General features: G+C 33.6%; 1 protein-coding gene across 2 annotated transcripts in view; it reads right to left on the reverse strand.

Annotated features, from left to right (window-relative positions):
* LOC129938867 (leishmanolysin-like peptidase) overlaps positions 1–21,554 on the reverse strand; it is a 167,027-nt gene that overhangs the window by 17,344 nt on the left and 128,129 nt on the right. For both annotated transcript variants that reach the window (XM_056046674.1, XM_056046673.1), the window contains exons 2-4: positions 5,607–5,707; positions 223–253; positions 73–155 (exon numbers count right to left, since the gene is read on the reverse strand). In XM_056046674.1, the coding sequence (XP_055902649.1) occupies positions 73–155; positions 223–253; positions 5,607–5,707 (215 nt within the window). The remainder of the gene's footprint in view (positions 1–72; positions 156–222; positions 254–5,606; positions 5,708–21,554) is intronic.

Genomic DNA, 21,554 nt, shown 5'->3' on the forward strand with positions numbered 1-21,554 from the left:
AACGGCAAATTGGCAATTATTTTTTTGACAGCTCCCTTAAAATCAAACTAAATGAGTATTTTATTTTATTACCTGTTTAAACGTATGATCCCTTTAGTTTCACGAACCATCAACGCTTGTTCCCAAAATTGTACTGCTTCTGGTAATACAGTATTCTGAAAAAATTTGTGATTTTATATTTAATAAATTTTCTTTGAACTAAAAAAAAAAGAATAAACTTACGTTGATAAGTTCGAATTTATCTTCATCTAATCTGAAAGAAAAAGAATTAAATGTTGAATGTAATGTTATAGACTTTTAATTTTAAGTTTAATTTGACATTTAAGAAATAATATGCATTCAAGCAGGAAATGTATTGATAAATATTGTTTTTGCAAAAGTATGTTTACCGTATATTTATGCCCTATTTATATAATCAGTGGCACATACCCAAGGTGATGATACAACCCTTATTATGTAGACACAGTGTGAGCACTAGGAAAGGGAGAGAGGGGTTAAAACGAAGTGGCGGTCCACATTGCTTTTGAATTCCTGAATATTGCAATGGCTGGGAAAGACAGAGTGTGGCGAAGCATTCCACATTCATGTAGTACGGCTAAAGAACGAATCTCTGTACTTGACAGTACGACCGAAGTTGGGCTCAAGGGTATATTGATGAGCATTCCTAGAAGCGCGAGTATTACAGTTTAAATGGAGGAGTGCAACCGTTAAAATAACGGTAAAAGAGGGTGAGACAGAAACATTTGATGATGTTCAAGCAAAGTAAATAATCGTTTGATGGTAATATCACCAATCAATTTAAATGCTCTACCTATGGTTCACCTATCTTACAAAAATCTTAAAGAATCGCTAAACCATTTTTGTTTTAATGGCTTTTAACAGTTTGGTTCTTGAAACAAATCTGCTGTCTAAACATTTCTATTATATCATGATGTGAAATATACTCGTATAAGGAAATGTAAGGATGATGTTAAATACAGGTGTTTTTAAAACTGGAGCAAATAGATAAATTTAGAGTTTGGATTTGGAATCAGTACTTTTTTTCTCGAAACTAAAATGCTTCGATACTATCCAAGAGGTTTAAATAAGTTGCAGGACCACCAGCCCAGAGATGGGAGTTATACTCAAGCTTTGGACGTATATAAGTCTTGTAAATAACAGCCAGATCAGAGGGGGAGAAAAACTTCTTGCATCGCCTTAGAAAACCCAAACATCTTGCGGCATTTTTGGCGACATCGCGTATGTGATCGTTCCACAAAAGGTGGTTGGTGATACACATACCAAGAATATCCAGATGTTCAGTTTCCTCGATGCAAGTGCCATTTATGGATAATGGCAGGGGGGGTACATCTCGCTTTAAAGATACAAGACAGCATTAGGTTTTCGAAGCATTAAATTTCACGCGGTTTTTTATTCGCATTATACAAAGCTGTTTAGGTCGGAATTTAATGAGTTTATCATATTTTGTCGTTGCAGTACCACATCCGAAGAAGAGGGATGTGAGTCTGAAAACGAATATGAAAAGCTAAGAGCAGGCAGAAGATCAATAATAAAAACGCGGAAGAGTGTTGGAGATAGAAGTCAGAAGATTATTAATAAGAACGCGGAAGAGTGTTGGAGATAAAACAGAGCCCTTGGGTACACCAGCAATTATTTTATGTTTTTCAGAATTTAATCCATCCAGTGCTAATTGCATTGAACGATTCGAAATGTAATTTAATTACTAATCCAATGAAACAGGGATTCATGAAAACCGAATGCACGCATTTTCTATAAGAGAGCTTGGTGCCAAACCCTAACTTTCTCTAAGACGATGAAAAGATTTGCTCCACTGCACTGTTCGGTGAGATGAATGATGAGATCACCAGTGGACCTATTGCTAAGAAAGCCGTATTGTCGGTCATTAAGAAGCTGTCGATCTTCGAGATATTTCTTAAGCTGATAATTAATCAGAGGTTTCCATCACCTTGAAAAGAAGGAACGTAAGCGCAATTGGTCGATAATTAGAGGGTGAGGTCGCCTTTTTTGGGGATGGGCTGGACAAATGCAGTTTTCCATCCACTCGTAACGAGACCTAGAACAGATGAAAAAGCTTACGCAGTGGTTTTGCCAGTGTTGAAGACCACCTCTTCAGAACAATAGCGGGTATACCATTCAGAACAGCGGCTTTATGTGAGTTTAGATCTCTTAGGACTCTTGCCACAGAACGAGTGTGAACAAAGATTGGCCCCATAGAATCACTAACTCGCTCAAGTACACTCACTTGCAGCGTAGAAAAGAATAGAAGATTAGCTTTCTCTAAAGAGCTAATAAAAGGAGTGTCATTGATAACGAGCGTAGGAACCGAGGAAGAGGAAGAATTTCTCATATTTTTTACATATGACCAAAAATTTTGTACTGCCTTTGGGACATTGCAGTATTTTTTTTTCGTCATTTTTAGTCATGTACAAATTTGGTCTTTCGAATATTGGCGTTGTAGGCCGTCCTGGCTTGTTTTAACTTTTTCCGGCTTTCCTCAGAAGGGTTGGCTTTATAGCAACGGGAGCTTAATTCTTTGACCCTAATAACCTCTTTACAGCTATCGTCAAACCATGCGTTTTTCTTAGGTCTATAGCTTTTAACCCTGTTCAGGATAAAAGTTCTCATTCCCAGGAGAATTAAACTTGTGATCATATCAGCGCCGGCATCAACGTCACTATCGAGGAAGCATAGTGACCAGTTAAAGATCATGAAGTAATTATTAAGACCGTCCCAGTTGGCTTTTTCGTATTGCCAAACGGTTCTCTTAGGAGCTCTTTCTTTAACTGGAGAGTTTTCACACGAGAAATTTGGTGATATGACACAATGGTCTAGATGTGCCTAGAGGAGATAGAGCACTAACAGTGTATTTATCAGGGTCAGAGGTTAGAAACAATTCTTGTGTTTTCTACTCGACCTTCCACGTTCGATATGCGGGTGGGCTCGTTGATCAGCTGAGTTTGGTGATTTAACTCAGCGAAGATTTCAGCACACAATCCATCGGGTGTTTTCTGGCCTGAATGTTGAAGCCATGAAGAATTCTGTACATTGAAATAACCCGAAACAACGATTTCAATGCGAGGATAGGACAAAACAATTCTTTTGATGGAATCAGACAAAGCATTAAATTCACGAAAAGTAGACTCTATAGATACCATGAATTATGTTCTTGTGCATAAGTACAACAAGATTATTAAAATGAAGCCATTTACCAAATATATTACTCAACTCCTTTTAAACTTCCTCAAGAAATCGATTCCTTGAATGTATAACATATAACCAAACCATAAAATAAAATAATTTTCTAATTTTGCAGTAGTTTTCGTTCTTCGTTTAAGAAACAAAATTGTTAACATATTTCCAAATTGATTAAAATCCTCACCGCTAACCGTTTTGTTTACGAACAATTCTTCGATATTTGTTAGGAAAATTGCATCCTCTAATGGATCACTTGGCGAAACCCAAAAGGTTACATTTCCATCAGCAACGAACTTCTTCAAGGGTAGAAGAAGAAAGGAAAATAAGGTTGTTTTTTATTGAACGCATCACATCATCGATACCGAATATACATATTTTTGTATCCTTGAACCTTTGAAGCAAGTACATATAATTCGTGCTGAACGTGCAAGTGTTCTCTAGAACAACTTGTATGAAATTTAAACTCAACATTAAATGCAAATATTTTAAAATTGGTCACATGGTTAGATTTAATATGAAACAAACATCAAACGTCGTCGGTGATAGAATGGTTTTACCACATCACATCTTCGCTGTGCAATATTGAGGAAAACTGTGATTTTCAAAGCAATATTGGTAAGAGGGCATGTAACAGTTTGTCTGTTTTGTTTTTAATTTAATAAATACGTTAGCCCATCTGTAACATGGCACATCCTTGGCATTTTAGAAAACAATTTGAAGAAAATTACATGCTTAAAATCACAAAGCTTCAAACATCGTTTCTTGTTAGGAATCAATTTATACAAGAGCTATACGTATCGGTAACAGAATCCGATGAATAGGCTGCATACATTTTGATAATTATATCATAAGAATGTTAAAAACTAGCTCCGAATGGCCATGATTGGAAATGTTTTATGAAAAGTTAGAAAAAAGAAACAATAGTTAAAGTAAAACATTAATGTATCTTTAAAACTATAACTAACATTCTTCATAATATATCAGTTCATAAAACATTGAAAGTTAAAATTTAATTAAACTTAAAAAAAACAATGAATGAAACCCAAACTTCCCACATCCGCTTGGTATGATTAATTATTTTGTCCAAAAAAGTTCTTGACTTATATTTTTGTAAGTATTTTAAAAATGCAAGCACGAATGAATTGTACATGTGTCCTTTCAAAATATTGTATTTTTAAATAAGAACAAAGTTTAAGACTTCATTTGACTTGTTTAAAGGACAGAAACTTCTTCCAACAAGAAAAGTTTTTTAGTTTAAAATAATTTGTCCGAAACCAATGGTTTTGTAACTTTAAACATGTTGAGAAGGTGGTATCCGTATGTGGGCGTTTATTTTTTCAATTATGTTTAACTTGTTGACACATTTTGTAAGTTTGGATTTTGTTGGTTTTTAATGTGACAGATTACTTGGCTAGGACAAATGAGCACACATTGGGATAAGGTTTTTTATGCACTTGCATATATCGGGTGTATTTTTTAAGGAAGCTTGATATCCTTTAACAATAATAGAAAACAGAAATATTGAAGGAATTATTTTAAAACAAAAATATGGCGAACTATTTTATGGAATTTATTTTTTAAATATAACGATCAGTCTAATTGTCAATACTTTTCACGGTAAACGCCTCTTGCGAGTCCTAAAGAGTAATTCTTGTCATGAAAAGTGATATCTAAAGTTAGCCGTTCGTATTCGGCATGTAAACTTTAAGTCACCTTTACTCGCACACAGGAATGCTCGAGAGTTGTAAGAGTCACTAGGCCTTGGTTCTTGAGAGTTGTAAGTCATTAGGTCCTGGTTCTTAATGAGGTGTTGCACCACCTAGTTTTTGTTTTAATGCTATGATTGTCTTTGCTAATTATGAGCCCATTATTGCGAAAACGATTGATAACTGCAGGAATTGCTAGCTCACAATGCCGATTATGTCAATTAAATTGGCTTTGCAAAAAAAGACTTTTCTTTCTCAAAGTAAATTTTCAGAATTGTGTGGTTTTGTTGTGGCGTTTAACGATTCATGATGAATGGCAATAATTTTTTGAATAGAAATGTCAACTCAGTTGACTCTTGAACCTTAAACAACAACCATAAAACACTTCTCATGAAGCTAAAATATTACCCTTTATAAAATAGAAGTAAGTTTTAAACAAGGCAAAATTACAGCCACTAATTGCCTTGAGTTTTTATAATAACCGCAATATTAACAAAATTCAATTAGTACAGCTCTCGTTGAACCCATATACCGACATTGTAGCTTCATTTTATGGTAAACAAATTATATAAGAACAACAAAAATAAAGCAGTTAACTATTTGCTCTGTATGCATTCTGTAATTTTAAATGTGCATATGTAAAAATCAATTTGATTTATGGAAAATACAAAATTCTTAACTAACCTGTAAACGGATTCATCGTAAAACAGCAAAATCCTTAATGGTTGACTTATGCTTCGTTTTCGTATCACGTGGACGGGCTCTGTGTGTACGCCATGGATAACCTGAAAATAAATTTAAAAAATTAAGTTAATTAAGACAAACATATGTTTTTAGGCATAATAAGAGGAAATATAATTACATATGCAATGTTGAAACATAACGTAAATGCAGGAGATCTTATAAGTGCAATAGTGTTCTATCTCCTCTAGGCACATCTGACCATTGAGTTATATGAGTAAATTTCTCGTGTCAAAACTGTTCAGTGAAAGAAAGAGCTCCTAAAAGAACAGTTTGGCAATACGAGAAAGCCAACTGGGCGGTCGCAATAATAACCTCAGGATCTTTAACTGGTCACTATGCTAGTGACGTTGATCACAAGTTAAATTCACCTGGGAATAAGAACTTTTATGCCGAAAAGGGTTAAAAGCATAAGACCTAAGGAATACGCATTGGTTTGATGCTAGCTGTAAAGAGATTATTAGGGCCATAGAATTAAGTTTCCGTTGATACAAAGCCAACCCTTCTAAGCAAAGCCGGAAAAAGGTCAAAGAAGCCATGAAGGCCTGTAACGCCTATATTCGACGGACCAAATTTTTACGTGACCAAAAATTATGCCAAAAAATATTGCAATGTCCCAAAGGCAGTAAACATTTTCGGTCATTTGTAAAAAACATGAGGAATTCCTCCACTTCCACGGTGCCTACGCTCGTTTTCAATGACACTCCTTTTATTAGCTCTTTAGAGAAAGCTAATCTTCTATTCTTTTCTCTGCTGCAAGTGAGTGTTATGATTCCGCCGGTACTTGAGCAAGTTAGTGATCCTATGGGACCAATCTTTGTACCTACTCGTACTGTGGCAAGAGTTCTTAGAGATCTAAACACACATAAATCCGTTGATCCGGACGGTATCTCCGCTATTGTTCTGAAGAGATGTTCTTTAACCACTGCTTAAGCTTTTTCATCTGTCCTTCTCCTCAGGTCTAGTTCCGAGGATGGAAAATTGCATTTGTCCATCCCATACCCAAAAAAGGCGAATCTTCCTTACCGTCTAATTACCGACCGATTGCACTTACGTCCCTTCTTTCCAAAGTCATGGAAACGCTAATTAATTATCAGCTTAAGTAGTATCTTGAAGATCAAAAGCTTCTTAATTACCGTCAGTATAGTTTTCGAGGCATTAGGTCTACTTTTGATCTCATAGTTCATCTCACCGAACAGCGGAGCAAATCTTTACATTGTTTTGGAGAAATTAATATTATTGCATTTGATAATTCAAAGGCATTTGATAGGGTTTAGCATCAGGCTCTTTTATCGAAAATGCGTGTTTCGGTTTTCATGTATAAACAAATAAACAATCCCTTCTTCATTGGATTAGTAATTACCTTTCGGATCGAATAATACAAGTAGAATTGGATGGATTAAAGTCTGAAAAACACAAATTAAATGCTGTTGTACCTCAGGGCTCTGTTCTTTCTCCAACACTCTCATTTCTATTAATGATCTCCTGTCTGAAACATCTTAACCAAATCATTGTTTCGCTGACGATAGTACTCTTAGCTTTTCATATTCGTTTTCAGACTCACATCCCTCTTCTTCGGACGTGGAACTGCAACGACAAAATATGATAAGCTCATAAAATTCCGACTTAAACAGAATTGTTCAATGGGGATTAAAAAACCGCGTGGAATTTAATGCTTTGAAAACGCAATGCTGTCCTGTATCGTTAGAGCGAGATATACCCCATTGTCATAATCCATGGATGGCCCTTGCACCAATTAGACTGAACGTCTCGATATGCTCGGCATGTGTGTCGCCAACCAAATTTTGTGGAACGATCACATACGCGATGTCACCAAAAATACCGCAAGGTTGTTGGGTTTCGTTAGGCGATGCAACCCCTTCTGACTTATATATGTCCAAAGCTTGAGTATAACTGAATCTCTGGGCTGGTGCTCCTGCGACTTACTTAAGCCTCTTACAATGCTCATCAGTATACCCTCGAGTCCAACTTCGGCCGTACTGTAAAATACAGAGTTTTGCAATATTCAGAAATTCAAAACCAATATGCACCGACATCTCCGTTAAAACCCTTTCTCCTTTGCCTAGTGCTCACACAGTGTCTGCATATTATGGTTAGTAATATAAAATTTAATGTCAAATTCAGCTATTGTTTATTTTAAGCAACCTAAGTGGTAAAGCGCAGAATAAAAAAGATTGCTCTAATTTTGTCAGTTTAGGTTTAACTTTTGTTCAGATCGTGTTGTAGATCCTTCTTTTTCTCACGACAAAATTAATTGAACTGTAAATAGCAGTGTCATCGCTATTTCACATGGGAACTCAGCAACGTACGTGGTTCCTCGAGATTATATTTTTAAACAGAAATGGTTATTATTTAAATTAACTTGATATTTTCTATTTTCGAGAAAAAATTTGTATAATTTGTTGGTTTTTAATTTATTTTAAAATTGCTTTCGGGAACATGCATTTCTTTTTTAAAATGAGACATTTAAAATTCCTTTGAATGTATGTTTTTCTTTTTCTGAATGCAAGTTGCCGTTGCTATATGGTAACTACTGTCTGCCTTTGACATTTGTGAGCATCACCTAAAGGCTTCCCTGCTGAACCATTGAAATTCAAGTCAAGCAAACACAAATAATTGAATTATAAAGAATTCAATTAACGACTGAAATGATGCTAAAAGTAATTCCTGCCGTCTTATCCTTGACAATCATGTGTGCCAAGTCAAACATAAAGAATTAAAAATCAAACATTTATTTTTTTATTCTACTTGAAGAACTTGATTTTCTATTAATTTATTTATTTGACCTTTTAATACTGCCACTTCCATTTTAAAAATAAGAACAATGGAAGCTCCCGAAAAGAGCAAAATTTATTTAAACAAAGGAAAAAGGATCCTTGCACTTTTAAGTATAATTTTCATTTTTGATTAAATAAACCTCGTACCCCCATCTCTTCTAAGGGAATTACAATTTTCGGTTCAATGGAACGACAGAGTAGGTACGAGAAGAGATTAAAAAATCGAAAGAACTTAATGGAAGGATTCTCTCAAATATTCGCTATAGAAATCCTTTTCATTTTCTCCATAAATTTTCCTTTTTATGTGGAAAATAATTTAATTTTTACATAAATGGCACAGATGATGCTTTTGTCAATATTTTTTTTGTTCTTTTGGAACCCTCATAAAAATTATAATTACTGTATGAATGAATAGAGGAATTCGTTGGCACAAAAGATTGATACAATACATTTTGGTTTGGTAAGAGTCTTAAATATAAGAACAAAAGATATTTCCTTTGTTTAAATTATGAGGGTAACATCATCAGTGTAAAAAGAAATATAATTAAATAAACTTATACAGTGACCAACCCAAAGAGTTTTTGTGTTAACAATTTTTCTAACGAGTGTGTTCATAGAATAGAAGTTAAAATAAATAAAATAAAATGTATTCAAAGTAGTAAAACATTTTTTGGCAGAATAAGTTCTTTTCCATTAAAAATTATTGATATATTCCAATAGTTGAACAAAATTAAGTTCAATACTAAAACCTATAATTTCAACAGGTAATTTTTAAAAAAAGTGGAATTATTCATCAATATCAATTAAAACTTTAATAACTTTGAAAAAAGTGCACTAAGTAATTAGAATCTGGCTGAACAAATGTTAGAAAAAGCTGCTTTATAACAAGGATCAGAGAATTATTTCCATTCCCTACTTATTCAACCAAGAATTGAATTAGCCTTATTAGATATTGAGTATTGCCTTGTGAAAATTTTAATGTTTTATCGAATAACACACCAAATATAAACATTTCATTAACGTAAGTTAATGATACTCAAGCATATAAATAAATAAATTAGGTGGTGCAACATAACGTTGAAAACTAGGGCCTAGCGACTTACGACTATCAACGATTCCTGTTGTCAGTAATGGAGGGGATCTGCAGTTTTAAGCCGAACAGCTAATTTTGAGAAAGCAATTTTCATAACAAGAATTACTCTTGGAGAACTTGTCAAAACCTCGAAAGAGGCAGTACCCGTAAAAAAAAACTTCAGATGGCATCAAACCCAATACCTTTAGGATGACAGTCAAAAGCATTAACCATCGTGCCACGGACACTACACTCTAAGAAATAATTCAAAGAAATTACAGAAAGCTTTCTCTTAAAGCTTATAGTTTTACATTTATCAACGTTTAGAAAAGTAAACAGTTAAGAACATACCAATCGAAAAACGTGTTAAGTTTGCAATTCTTTGCAATCAAGAAAACTTGAAAGAGTTCTGAAAAACTGTAACACCTTCGGTATAATTGATATACTTAGGTTTTTTTTTAAACAGATGTTGAATCGTTTATAAATAAAGTACAGAGAATAGGACCCAAATAACTGCCTTGCCGAATTCCACAGTTAACTTTGTTTGAATTGCAACCATTGAAAAGTACAAATTATGATCTTCTATACAATAAATACGATTGTTTTCATTTTAAGAACATTTTGTCTAAGACCAAGGTTGAGAGTTTGTGAAACACGAAACACCTTACTTCCGTCAGTATAAATACAGTCAAATTGTTTTTTACTTTCAAATGAGTCAATAGCAAAACCGTGCTGAAATAAAACTTTTTAAAATTTAAACATAGTGATTCACATGAAAGTCCACTATCCACCAAATATTCACACTACGGCAGATCTTGGAAAAAACCCAGGAACTTCAAATCGATACATCTTTTTATCGATTTTAAAGACGCGTATGACAGCATCTATAGGGAAGAGCTCTACCGAGCAATGTCTAGTTTTGTCATCCCTGTCAAACTTATCCGTTTGTGCAGAATGACGATGAAGAATGCACGCTGCTCTATCAAGGTTTGCAAAGATCTTATCGATGCATTTGATGTCAAAAAAGATTGCAGACAAGGCATAACTGTCATGCGACTTTTTCAACATCGTTCTGGAAAGAATTGTGCAAAACTCAACCGTCAACACTAGAGGCACAATCTTCCAAAAGTCCATCCAACTATTTAGATGATATTGGCATAATTGGAAGATCAAAGCGTGATGTCAGTGGAGCGTTTTTGAGCATTGCGACGGAAGCGAAGAAAATGGGTTTATTGGTCAATGAGGGCAAGACCAAGTATATGCTGTCATAAAAAAAGGACACTGAACGACGACGTCTTGGACAAAACGTCACCATGGACAGCTATAACTTTGAGGTAGTTAAGGACTTTGTCTACCTAGGCACCGCTATTAATACAGACAACGACACAGCGCTGAAATCAAACGAAGAATAACTCTTGCAAATCGCTGCTTCTTTAGACTTAGAAGGCAATTGAGAAGTAAAGTCCTCTCTCGAGCATGTAAAATCACCATCTATAAGACACTCATCATCCCGGTTCTCATTTATGGCGCTGACGCCTGGACCCTGTCAAAGAAAGATGAGAGCGTCTTAGGATGCTTCGACAGAAAAACTTTTCGGGTGATTTTTGGTCCCGTACGCATAGATGGAGAATGGAGGAGAAGATATAACGACGGACTGTACGGCTGAAAGCGACACTACCCTAGTTAGCAGAATTAAAGTCCAATGGCTTAGATGGCTGGATCATGTAGAGCGAATAGACATCAACGCTCCACTCGGACGGTCTTCTAATCTAATTCCGAGGGACGGCGCAGTAGAGCAAGACCGTGACTTAGGTGGCGCATTCAGTTGGGTGAAGATCTCAAGGAACTTGGTGTGCGAAACTGTAGACAACTGTAGATGTTGGTTGAGGCCCATGTCCGCCCCGGACTGTAGCGCCACCTTAAGTAAGTAAGTAAGATTCACATAAACTCAAAGACTCGAAAAGTTCAGGAATAATAGTTAATATTGCAATAGGTCTATAAATGTGTTATGTAAGATGATTATAAAGGAACTTTTCCAATGAGATGGAAATACACAAGAAGATATTGAGAAATAAAAAACAATGAACAATCAATAATGAACAGAAATTTATTAATTTTGCTAGTATCTGTAGATGTTATTAATATTACATTTAGGTACAGTTTAGTAGCACAAATACTTAATGAGACTGATTTAAAACTTCTCGTTTCGTATAAAACAGGGCATTTTCCAATGAAATGGACGGCATCCTCCCGTTCTCTCTAAGTTGCAGTTAATAAACAGATCCTCTCGATGTGGTATATAGTGTAGGTTTCTATTGCTCTCGTTCTTTGGCTATTTGTAATGCAGGTTTTTTGCCTTGCAAGCACCTACTTATCTAGAGGCGCCTTATTGAAGTTTAAAACACTTGCTCTGTTATAAATTAAATCTAATATCAACACATGCATGCACCTATTGGGTAAAGAAAAACAGATAATTTTCTCTTAACATTACTCTCGTACGCACGCCGCGCGCCGCCGGATCCGGATGATATAAAACTTAGTGTTCATTTCTGCACTGATAAAATATCAGAGGAAAAGCAAAGCACATACATCTCGTGCGTCCATAAGTGTATATGTTCTTTTAATCAATTTGTTTCTGTTGGTTTTTTTCCTTTTCCCAGCGAAAATAGAGAGATATATTTTATTTATTTTTTGAATTTCTTCTTCATCAGATGTATGTCTGAGGTAAATTAAAACATAAGAGGTGTACAAATCCAAACATGGGGATTTGTATCTGTCAAGACTAATGGAGTAAAAACATTGTCAGCTTTTGTTATTATCATTTTTCTTACGATATGTTATTTTCTCAGTTTTATTTGGAATTAATTTTTCATCTGAATTGTTGAGAATTTTTAATGTAAACAAAATAAACAAATATAAATGTTTTATTTTGTTATACGAACAGAAATGTTTAATAAAATATTAGACTGATCTCTTTTTTTTAGTAACTTAAATAAAAATGTATCCAAGTTGGTACAAGTTTACTCGTTAAGTCAATAAATAAATTCATTTAAATTCGGATTGTCATGGCAGTTTTATGATATCGGGTTCTTTTCTTAAGAGGTTGAGAAAAATTGTTGGAATTAATAATTGTATTTATTTTTTCAATATGATTTCTGGCATATGTCCATCGCAGCTGCGAGGTCATAGTCAATTCCATCAACCCTATTTTTCAATACTTTTCCCAAATAGACCTTATATGACGTCAATAAATGCTGTGTTCAACTTCAACGCTTCTTGTATTAAAGTGATTTACAATTTGAAATCGATAATGAAAACTATCAAAGAAACAATACACCGATTTGTCATCCGAAGCGAATTTGATTTATTAAATACATTTAATATAAAGAATAAGAGTAAATACTTATGCAATTTTATGAATTCTAATCGAAAAACTACCGGTTATTTAAACTGTTAAAAATTCCAAGATTCAACGACCAGTAATGTTTATTTAATATGCAACCTTTTTTCTAGATATTTTCATTCTGTTTATTCTATAGATCACTTTTCTAATCTCGAATTGGCAACAGTCTCGTAGCCTTTTGATAATATTTAGGTTCTATGTTTTTGGATGTCTAAGAAGTAAAAGATACTACTTCATCCTGATGTTAATAAAAATAAAATGCACGATTGGGTCGCAATAACTTGCTCCTGTATACCAAGAGTCTGTTTAAAGTACCTATATAAGATTTAAAAATATACCTGTTAAATAAGTTTGTCTTCAAAGATATAAATGATATTTGACTTGTCAACAAAACCGCGCGATTTATCTAAAGACACAACATATCCTAGGAAAACTTATCCCGGAAATGAAAAATACTTGTAAGCATACTAAACAAAAAAAAATAATTGTTTGTGTATTCAACTAGTTCGTTCAAAGCTTTTTCCTTTGGATAGTTTTATTTTAGTTTAATATTAGAAGATTCACAATGGAAAGTAAATTATCTGAAGATAAGAAAGAGGCAGAACATGAATGTTTAAATTGTAGAACGATCGTTTATTGGTTGTATAGTTAGGTAGGTTTCTAAAACGGATAAAGAATAGTTTATTGGCGCGCTCATCCATGTTTATGATGTAATGAATCAATGTTATTAATAGGTAGAATAGAAGGTACTTACTACAATCCGATCACATTCTTTCTTTCCTACATGTTTTTAAATATGTAGCAAATGGATTAATTTGAATAAAAGATAGGAATGTAATTACAATTTTGTCAAAATAATGCGCTCTTTGGGGTCATGCACAGTTTAAATAATTTAAAAAATAAAACGATTTTAAGATTCAAAATTTTACATTTAAAATAAGTTTGTCTTCAAAAATTTAAATGCCATTTTATAAATCAAAATACCCTTGACTTTTGAATTTTTTTTTATATTTTTTATTTTTATATTGTTTGAGAGTATTTTTTTTAAATTAATTTTTTATATATAAAATTTTTCAATTTTGTCCTAAAAATATTTTTGGTATGCAGTTGTTTAGTGATTGTAAACATAGGCTCTACATTTGAATTTCTTAAAAAAATGTTGACCCGTTTTTGAAATATCGAAAAATACTTTATAAATGAATTATAAGGTATTTTTATATCCTTAGGCAAATTGGTAGACATAAATACATCATAAACAACTTTGGAGATCACATACAAACAGACCTTATATCTACAGATTTTGCCAAAGCATTTGTGAATCATAGGGTGCTTTTACATAAATTGTCCTCGCTTCGAGTTCATTCTAAGCTATTTATTATGTTAAAATCCTATATATCCTGTTACATATTTATGAATTATTATTCTTTGAAAATCTATTGTCAATTGAACTATAAGTTTCCATTTCTATATTTTAATTAATCTCATAATGGTCATATTTAGATGGGAAATGATCATTCTAGAAAACATCAATCAAACTTAGCAGCCCCAGATGACCCGCAAGAACTAACACCTGCAAAATCACCTTAGCCCAAAACAAAAGGAGATTACTGAGCAGCATAATTTTTTGCTCAGACTTCAACACGAGGGGGATAACACAAATTTTTCGATTATTGCCATGGGAGAGAGTTCACTCGTATTAAAGACAACGAACCTTTGAAAAATGTACCACTTCTTACAGCTTAGCTTAAGTGGATTAAAATACAAAATTCGATATAAAAATACGAAAGAGCACACTATAGCTGATTATCTTTCCAGACTTCTGAAAGAAAATCAAATTTCAGAACACCAAACAAAAGAATTTAACAGTTTTGGGAAGATGTTAAATTCTAACGAAAACCGAAATTTTAAAAGAGAGGAAAAGGGATAAAGAAATGTCTTTACTGTTCATCCAACTACAAACAGGGGGTTACCTCAAGAACTCTCAATACAGTGTTAGTGAAAGTGATCTTAGGCTGCAAAATGGGTGCAATTTCAGAGGAATAAAAATTCTGATTCCATTAACACTGCATCTGGAGGTGTTTCAGAAACTTCACACAGCTTATTTTGGGATGACTAAAATTAAAGATATGGCAAGGAGTAATTGCTACTGGCCGGGTAAAGATCGCTATATTGTCTGTCGTGATTGTGCAAAAGTACTTACCGAACGAAGAAAAGCTACTAATCATCCTTGGGATATTCCATACATATTGATTTTGCTGGACCGTTCATGGAACACTTTTTCTTGGTTATCGTTGATGCGAAGACGAAATGGTTGGCAGTTTTGCCAATGAAGCGAATAACTAGTTTTTTTCGCAATTCGAGCATTGAAAAATGTTTTTTAAGGTTTGGTTTACCGGATACACTCGTGTCAGATAATGGAACAAACTTCACTTCTAAAGAGTTTAGCGATTTCTCAATATGAAATGGTATTAAGAAAAAACTTTCTTCTACTGCACATCCCGCCACGAAAGAATAAGCCAAACGCACATAACTATTGGACCAAACTTGTACTTGAGATTTACGATAAGCGCAAAATGTTGTATTGGTGTACGTTTTCAAACGACTCAGACAGTGAAAATAGAAGAAATATGTGTGCCCCATTTGGCGTCCCTCAAGGTAGTCATTTGGATCCATTATTATTTGTATTATTTATTAATGAGATACCATCATTCTAGGTATCTTCTCCATGTCTTTTATTTGCAGATGATCTTAAGTTGTATCTTAAAATAAATTGTTCATCAGATTGTCACTTACTTCTAAAAGATGTACTTAAATTGATTGAATGGTGTTAAAGTTATGATCTTCATCTTAATGTATTCAAATGTCAAGTCAAGTTTTATTTTGTACGTTCAGGACACGTCGATTGTAAAAAAGATTTAGGAATAGTTATAAAGGTAGAACTCTCCTTTGTGCCACTTATTGACAAGAGAATTCAAAGATCCTTTATTTTCTTAAGTCTCTTTTCAACTCTTCGGTGAGATCAGTTTTGGAATACTTGAGTATAGTTTAGAAACTATATATATATATTATAGAAACTCATGTAATAGAATTGAGTCGAATTGAATCAAAAATACTTTATTAGATATATGATCTGTAAATTAAACTGGCGGATTGATATGCTAACTCATTGGTCTATGAAAAAGTATTAGCTGTGATTAAACGATTCCACAAAAGAAACGCCAATACAGTTTCCCAACTGTCAAGCCATATATACTAACTATCCAAGTTTGTTAAGCAGTTAAAAATACCCTATACAGTAAAATCCGTCTAAGAGAAACCCACTTAACCCAAAGAAGCTTTCATCCCCAAGTATTTGTCGACCAAATACCAAATACTAGTGCTTCGAGTTAAAGAACCTCAATAAAGCGAAAAAAAAGGTATTTGAAACATGTTGAATATATTCATAAGAATTTCATTAAAGGGAACTCTCTTTGCTGAACAATTTTGTCTCGGTATTTCTTTCAATTTAAAGGAATTTTTAAATTCGCTGAAAGTCAAAATCCAATCAAGTGAATAAATGAATAATCGGATTTAACTTTTTTTTAGTCTAGATTGATAAAATCACATTATTTCTTTTGAGGTATATATTTTTTGCAGAAATGAAAAGATTATTTCTAAAAGTTCTTATGCATAAATTATAAGTATCGCCAACTCATATCATAAGTACACCACAAAAAAAGGAGATATGATTGATTCAATAAAATTCCCAATTATTTTTATTCACGAAATAGGATAAAACAATCTTTTAAACTGTTTCTTGTTTATTCGATTTTGGTCTATAGTATCAATTTTAGGCTGCACACAAGACAAAATTTAGTCCATGTATAGTGTATACGCGATCGATGGTTTTAAACTTAAAATAAACTGAAATTAAATATTTAAAGTTATATCTCTATTCTCTATTTTAAAAAGCACAGTTTACATCCTTCTTAAAGAGCTTACAAGTATAACTATAAGCACTTTGAAAGTCTGAAAGTATGAAAAATACACTTGACGACCCTATGAGCAATATGGAGGAAACTAAATTTTAAAAAGTCGCACATCCCTTAGGTTATCAAATAATAAATAGTTACTCTTAAAAATAAAGGGTGGCTAAATTATTAATGCTATAAACTTAAGTAATCCTTAAGGATATTACCAAAAGGATAAGTCTACCATCATGAAAATATACCTACCTTTATATTATACGGCACATCACATTTTAATATCATCTTTTAGATACATATATTTTTTGTTTGAAAAGCAAAGACTTTAGGGAAAATTAATTATAAGGTATTTTTATATCCTTAGCCAAAATGTAGGTACCTACAGTCTACACAACAAATATCTTTCTCTTATTCTTATCTCGGTTTGTCAGATGAAATTAGTGTCAGTTATTTCTTTTACTTTATCTTGCGGTTTTAATCGTAGGCGTCGCTATTGTCGTAACAATAATTGTTTGTTTCATTTCAAAAAGCTATTTTTGTTAACCATTAAAGTTAACAATTTCTTAAATAATTAATTGAAATCTGTTCTGACTTTCAGGATCCAGGACTGGTTTTACTATGAAGCTTATGGGTTTCTTAGATAGGGCGTAAGATTTGATATCTGTACAACATTTCAAGGAATCTTTAGAATGTTCTTGCACTAATTGACTTCAAATTAAAACAACTTTCACCGCACTCACCTTTTTTCAAGAGTCTTACGTCGAAACCTTTTGAGGACACTATTGGACAAATTGGATGTTTTCATAAGGTCCTTACCAAATTTATTTTCAGAGAAATTGTGTTTTCTTTCTCTCTAGTAAAACCACTACTTCCATGATTTTGTATTGAATTTCTAAAAATATTACTTAAAATGTTAAAGTTCAGGGTTCTTTCTCTCTCGATTCGAACCTGCCGAAATTAGACAAAATACATTTAAGAGTAATTTATCTAATTTGATTGTTGTGGGAAAGGTAATCCCACAAATGAATTAATAAAAGCGATTTATTGATATATTTTGTGGAACTTAATTATTTATAAGTGGATAATACTTATTGAAAAAGTTAAGCTAAGAGCTTTTATATGCTTAAATTTGTAATCATCCCCAGAAGATTTGAAATGGATATAATTTTTGTCTGGTTTTAAAAGTTGTTGTCATATTAGATAATAATTATATTATTTAGTGCGAAGCTTGAATTAACTATAAATCTTCCATCAAATTCAAAATAATTGATTTTGAATATTTAATTATCAATTATTACTTCATTTTGGTTTTGGTTTAAAAATGAATTTAAGTGTTTGCTCTTAAGTGATTAGAGATAAATGGTAGAAGTAAATTGCTGTTTTAAACAAAAGCGCCTAGTTGATTTTGTTGTCATAATATTTATGTTCTTAATTAATTACATTGTTTTATAATTCATTTCATTTAGAGTTGCTTAAATATATAATTTCTTTGTTACAGAGAACATCTAAGTTGATAACTTGAAAACTAGCGTTTAATAAGTGGAATCACGTTTGAATCACTTATAGAGCACATTTATCATTTGTGGTTAAACTGGTACGAAAATAAGCTGAAATGATATTTTTAGGAATACAATACTGGAAGCTTGTCGGGGCAAATTGGAGTTAGCAGAAAATCATTACATCGAATACTTCAAGATGACTTAAACTTGGTTCCGTGTAGAGTTAAAATTACAAGCAAGTTAAATCTCTAAAAACTTTCTTGTTTTAGAGGAATTTTCCAGAAAAATTATTGCAATAACCGAAGAAGACAATACAGTGATGAATTCTTTGTTCAAGTCTGATGAGGTTCATTTTGAACTAAATGGCAATGTAAACAAGCAAAATTGCCGTATTTGGTGTAAATCAATCCAGAAATGCTCCATGAGACCGAACTGCACCCACAACGAGTAACTGTATGGCGCGCAGCTTCATCAAGTTGTATTGTCGAGCCATATTTTTAATATTTTTTTTAAGAAAAGAGTGTAACAGTTACTGTCAATGGCATCTGTTGTTTAAAGATGTTGAATGAGTTTTTTCTACCCAGAACTGCGTTAAAGACTTATCCCATTAAACAGCATTTTGTTCCAGCACACATAACCAGACCATTTATAACGAAACTCCAATTTATAAACAAATTTATTAAATTTCGGACCTTTCTGAAATTTCTAACCAACTAAATTGTTCCGCTGATGGAAGTACCCTCAGCTTTTCATATTGGTTTGTAGATTCTCATTATTGTTCTTCAACCGTGTAGAATTTAATGCTTCTCAAACTCATTGGTGTCTCTCCCCAAGGTCACTTTCCATGGGTGGTAGTTGAATCGAGGAGACTGAACAGCTTTAAATTTTAGTTATGTGCAAATTACATATTTAATATTGATAAAGATGCTGATAAGCTTATGATCTTGTAATTTAATTTGATTTTTCATCGACAGCTATAGTAGGCCTGCAGACATTTACAATCAGTCAAATACCCAAAGACAAAAAGAAGTATAATTTTATAGTTGCAATTTTATTTTGTTTTATACATAACACTCTCGAATAGATCGCTGGCTTAAGTATGGATCTTTAAAAAAAGCAAGGGAATGCTCCGCAAAAGCACCCGAAGATGCCGAAGAATCACCAACTGACGGGTATGTCGAAATAAAATCATAATTTACGTAAAATAGTAATCCACTAATAACTTCTGTTTTTTAAGCATGTAACCGCACTAAATGATTTCAATGATTTTATTTTATTTGTTCAATTTCGGTTTCCCATATACTTATTTTAGTGCGAAGGAAAATGACGCGATGTTAGAGATTTCTGAAGGTTTTGAGTTTGATAGTCAGCCTATTACTAAAGGGTGATTTTTTTGAGGTTAGGATTTTCATGCATTAGTATTTGACAGATCACGCGGGATTTCAGACATGGTGTCAAAGAGAAAGATGCTCAGTATGCTTTGACATTTCATCATGAATAGACTTACTAACGAGCAACGCTTGCAAATCATTGAATTTTATTACCAAAATCAGTGTTCGGTTCGAAATGTGTTTCGCGCTTTACGTCCGATTTATGGTCTACATAATCGACCAAGTGAGCAAACAATTAATGCGATTGTGACCAAGTTTCGCACTCAGTTTACTTTATTGGACATTAAACCAACCACACGAATGCGTACAGTGCGTACAGAAGAGAATATTGCGTCTGTTTCTGAGAGTGTTGCTGAAGACCGTGAAATGTCGATTCGTCGCCGTTCGCAGCAATTGGGTTTGTGTTATTCGACCACATGGAAGATTTTACGCAAAGATCTTGGTTTAAAACCGTATAAAATACAGCTCGTGCATGAACTGAAGCCGAACGATCTGCCACAACTTCGAATTTTCAGTGAATGGGCCCGCTTTTTTATCGACAAATTTTGTTCAGCGATGAGGCTCATTTCTGGTTGAATGGCTACGTAAATAAGCAAAATTGCCGCATTTGGAGTGAAGAGCAACCAGAAGCCGTTCAAGAACTGCCCATGCATCCCGAAAAATGCACTGTTTGGTGTGGTTTGTACGCTGGTGGAATCATTGGACCGTATTTTTTCAAAGATACTGTTGGACGCAACGTTACGGTGAATGGCGATCGCTATCGTTCAATGCTAACAAACTTTTTGTTGCCAAAAATGGAAGAACTGAACTTAGTTGACATGTGGTTTCAACAAGATGGCGCTACATGCCACACAGCTCGCAATTTTATGGCCATTTTGAGGGAAAACTTCGGAGAACAATTCATCTCAAGGAATGGACCGGTAAGTTGGCCACCAAGATAATGCGATTTGACGCCTTTAGACTATTTTTTATGGGGCTACGTCAAGTCTAAAGTCTACACAAATAAGCCAGCAACTATTCCAGCTTTCGAAGACAACATTTCCGAAAAAATTCGGGCTATTCCGGCCGAAATGCTCGAAAAAGTTACCCAAAATTGGACTTTCCGAATGGACCACCTAAGACGCAGCCGCGGTCAACATTTAAATGAAATTATCTTCAAAAAGTAAATGTCATGGACCAATCTAACGTTTCAAATAAAGAATCGATGAGATTTTGAAAATTGTATGCGTTTTTTTTTTTTTAAAGTTCTCAAGCTCTTAAAAAATCACCGTTTAGTTCCACGGTGATGAATGCTGCACAAAAAAATCAGTTAAAAGGAAGTACCACGAATAAAATTTGAATTTTGGATTTGCTGAGACAAGTGACAATAAACTTCAAAGCATAATTTGCGACAAAGTGTTGCCGAACAGTGCAATGTTTCCAGCAAAAAATGAAACGTCATTTTCTTCAAAAGAAAGTATGCTGAACTTACTAAATCTCAAACCACTATTACTTATCACACAAAGACAGTGAACGAAAATGCGATGCTGGCGTCCTCCTTGGTAAGTTTCCGAAGCCCATACCTTTGCTGAAAACTTAATAAAGCCATGTTTTAAAGACATTGTTGAATGTTTGTTGGGTGAAAAGGCCAACAAATTAGTTGACACCGTTCTTTTGTCAAATAACACAATATCAAGACGAATCGGAGACTTAGCGGAGAATATAAAAGCTACTTTACTTACTTTTACGAATGAAAGTCACAATTGAGCTTCCCAATGCTCAAA

The sequence above is a fragment of the Eupeodes corollae genome, chromosome 1 (assembly GCF_945859685.1).
Source record: "Eupeodes corollae chromosome 1, idEupCoro1.1, whole genome shotgun sequence".
NCBI lineage: Eukaryota > Metazoa > Arthropoda > Insecta > Diptera > Syrphidae > Eupeodes > Eupeodes corollae.